The following is a 2,118-nucleotide window of genomic DNA, read 5'->3' on the forward strand; positions in this document are numbered from 1 at the left end:
GAATCAGCCATCAGGATTTCAAAACAAGAAAAAATCTCTTGTCTGCAAACTGTACAAAGCCATCTATGGTCTAAAACAGGCTCCAAGGCAATGGTTTGAAAGGTTAAAAGGTTCCTTGGTCAAGCTTGGTTTTCAAATTAGCAAATGAGATAACTCTATTTTCATTCATACCTCTAAAACCTACAAACTATATGTTTTGGTATATGTTGATGACATAATTGTTATTGGATCATCATCCTTCCATGTTCAAAATCTCATCAAGGAATTGAGTTCAACTTTTTCTCTCAAACAACTAGGGCCTCTGGACTACTTTCTTGGTATTCAAGTTAAACACCAAAAGAATGGGTCTCTGTTTCTCTCTCAAGCTAAATACATCAATGATCTTCTTGAAAGGGCCAACCTCTCTACCTCTAAGCCTCTTCCTACACCCATGGCTAACAATTATAAACTAACTAAGCATGGTACTGACTTCTTTGAAGATCCTACTTTCTACATATCCATTGTTGGTGCCCTGCAATATGCCAATGTCATCAGACCAGACATCACCTACTGTGTGAACAACGTGTGTCAATTTCTTGACAAACCTTGCAATTCTCACTGGACAGCAGTAAAAAGGATCCTTAGATATCTCCAAGGAACTCAGACTATGGGATTAACAATAAAACCTGTTGGCCACTCATCCAATCTATCCATCACAGCTTTTTGTGATGCTGATTGGGCCTCAGACATTGATGATAGAAATTCTACATCGGGAGCTTGTCTCTACTTAGGTCCTAATGTTGTTACCTGTTGGTCAAAGAAACAACGTACTATACCTAGATCTAGCATAGAAGCAGAGTATAGAAGCTTAGCCTTGGCTTCTCAAGAGATTATGTGGCTTGAGTCTCTGCTCAAAGAACTTCAAATTACCTATCACACTCCAGCTATATTCTGTGACAACTTAAGCACAGTAGTTATGTCTCACAATCCTGTGTTACACAACCGTACCAAGCATATTGAACTAGATTTGTACTTTGTCAGAGATAAAATACAAAGCAAGACACTTATTGTCAAACACATTCCCTCAGAATTTCAAACTTCTAACATCTTCATAAAGCCCCTACCCAACACTCAATTCATCACTCTCAGAAATCAGTTCAGAATTCAAGACTACAACTCAGCAGATTAATCAAGTTCTGAATCATCTGAGGAGTCTTGGATTCAGGGGCGTATATAAGAAGTGATTCAGTTATTCACTAATCATGTGTGTGCAGATTGTTAGTTTCTCTTAGTTAGAGTTTGTTACAAAGTTTGTTAGTTCTGGAATCCTCTCTTTTCCTTTCTATATAAAGGACTTTGATCCTCCTTGTAAATTAGAAGATTAATAATACATTTTCAGAATTGTTTCTTCTTCTTCTCTTCTTTAAGTGTTCTCTCATTTCTTATGTCTTAAGGGGTTTTGTAATACATGTTATAGAAGTTCAAGTCAAAATCTGTAATTGATAATTTTGACGGTAAAGTTTAGGGTTTAGTTTTTCAAATTAAATGGGGTAAGTAATATCTTAGGGCCAACCACGAGTTAAATTACTTGTAAGCCCATTTGATATGTTTTACTTTTGTATTGTAGTATAAATTTAAAAACTTAAGTCACTTATTAGGAGCTTAATTCTTCAATTATAACAGGTCAAATTTGACCATTTTAATAAGGGAATAAAGTATGTACTAGTATGAAGAGAGAAATTATCTCCTCACACCCACTCATTAATAGACATTTGTGATATTTTACTTTTTGTTTTCTTATTCATTTTAAAAATAGATAAAACGTAGTCATGTGTCATTGCCTAACTAGTGTAAGGAGAGAAGTTATCTCCTCACACCAAGAGATACTTCATCCTCTTTCGATAAACAAGTTAGACATAGGCTTCTAAAAAAATATAATGGGTCATCCTATATAATTTTATTATATATTTTCCTAATCATATTATATAAGATAAACATAAAATAAATAAATATATAAATTTCCTGGACCTATGAAAAAATAGTTTGATACCTAATGTTGTTTTTAATAAATTGAAGAGCGTTATTTGGTTATTATAATTGGACATTATGATCTAAAGCAAAGAAACTATTTGAAAAGTG

At 33.8% G+C, this 2,118-nt stretch overlaps 1 protein-coding gene across 1 annotated transcript; it reads left to right on the plus strand.

Annotated features, from left to right (window-relative positions):
• The first annotated feature begins 430 nt into the window (after window positions 1-430).
• Window positions 431-1,168, plus strand: LOC109340937 (uncharacterized mitochondrial protein AtMg00810-like). The gene has a single exon (XM_019578708.1). It carries the CDS (start codon window positions 431-433, stop codon window positions 1,166-1,168), a length of 738 nt encoding a protein of 245 aa, XP_019434253.1.
• Window positions 1,169-2,118: the final 950 nt, after the last annotated feature.

Source organism: Lupinus angustifolius, unplaced genomic scaffold (assembly GCF_001865875.1).
Source record: "Lupinus angustifolius cultivar Tanjil unplaced genomic scaffold, LupAngTanjil_v1.0 Scaffold_289, whole genome shotgun sequence".
Lineage (NCBI taxonomy): Eukaryota > Viridiplantae > Streptophyta > Magnoliopsida > Fabales > Fabaceae > Lupinus > Lupinus angustifolius.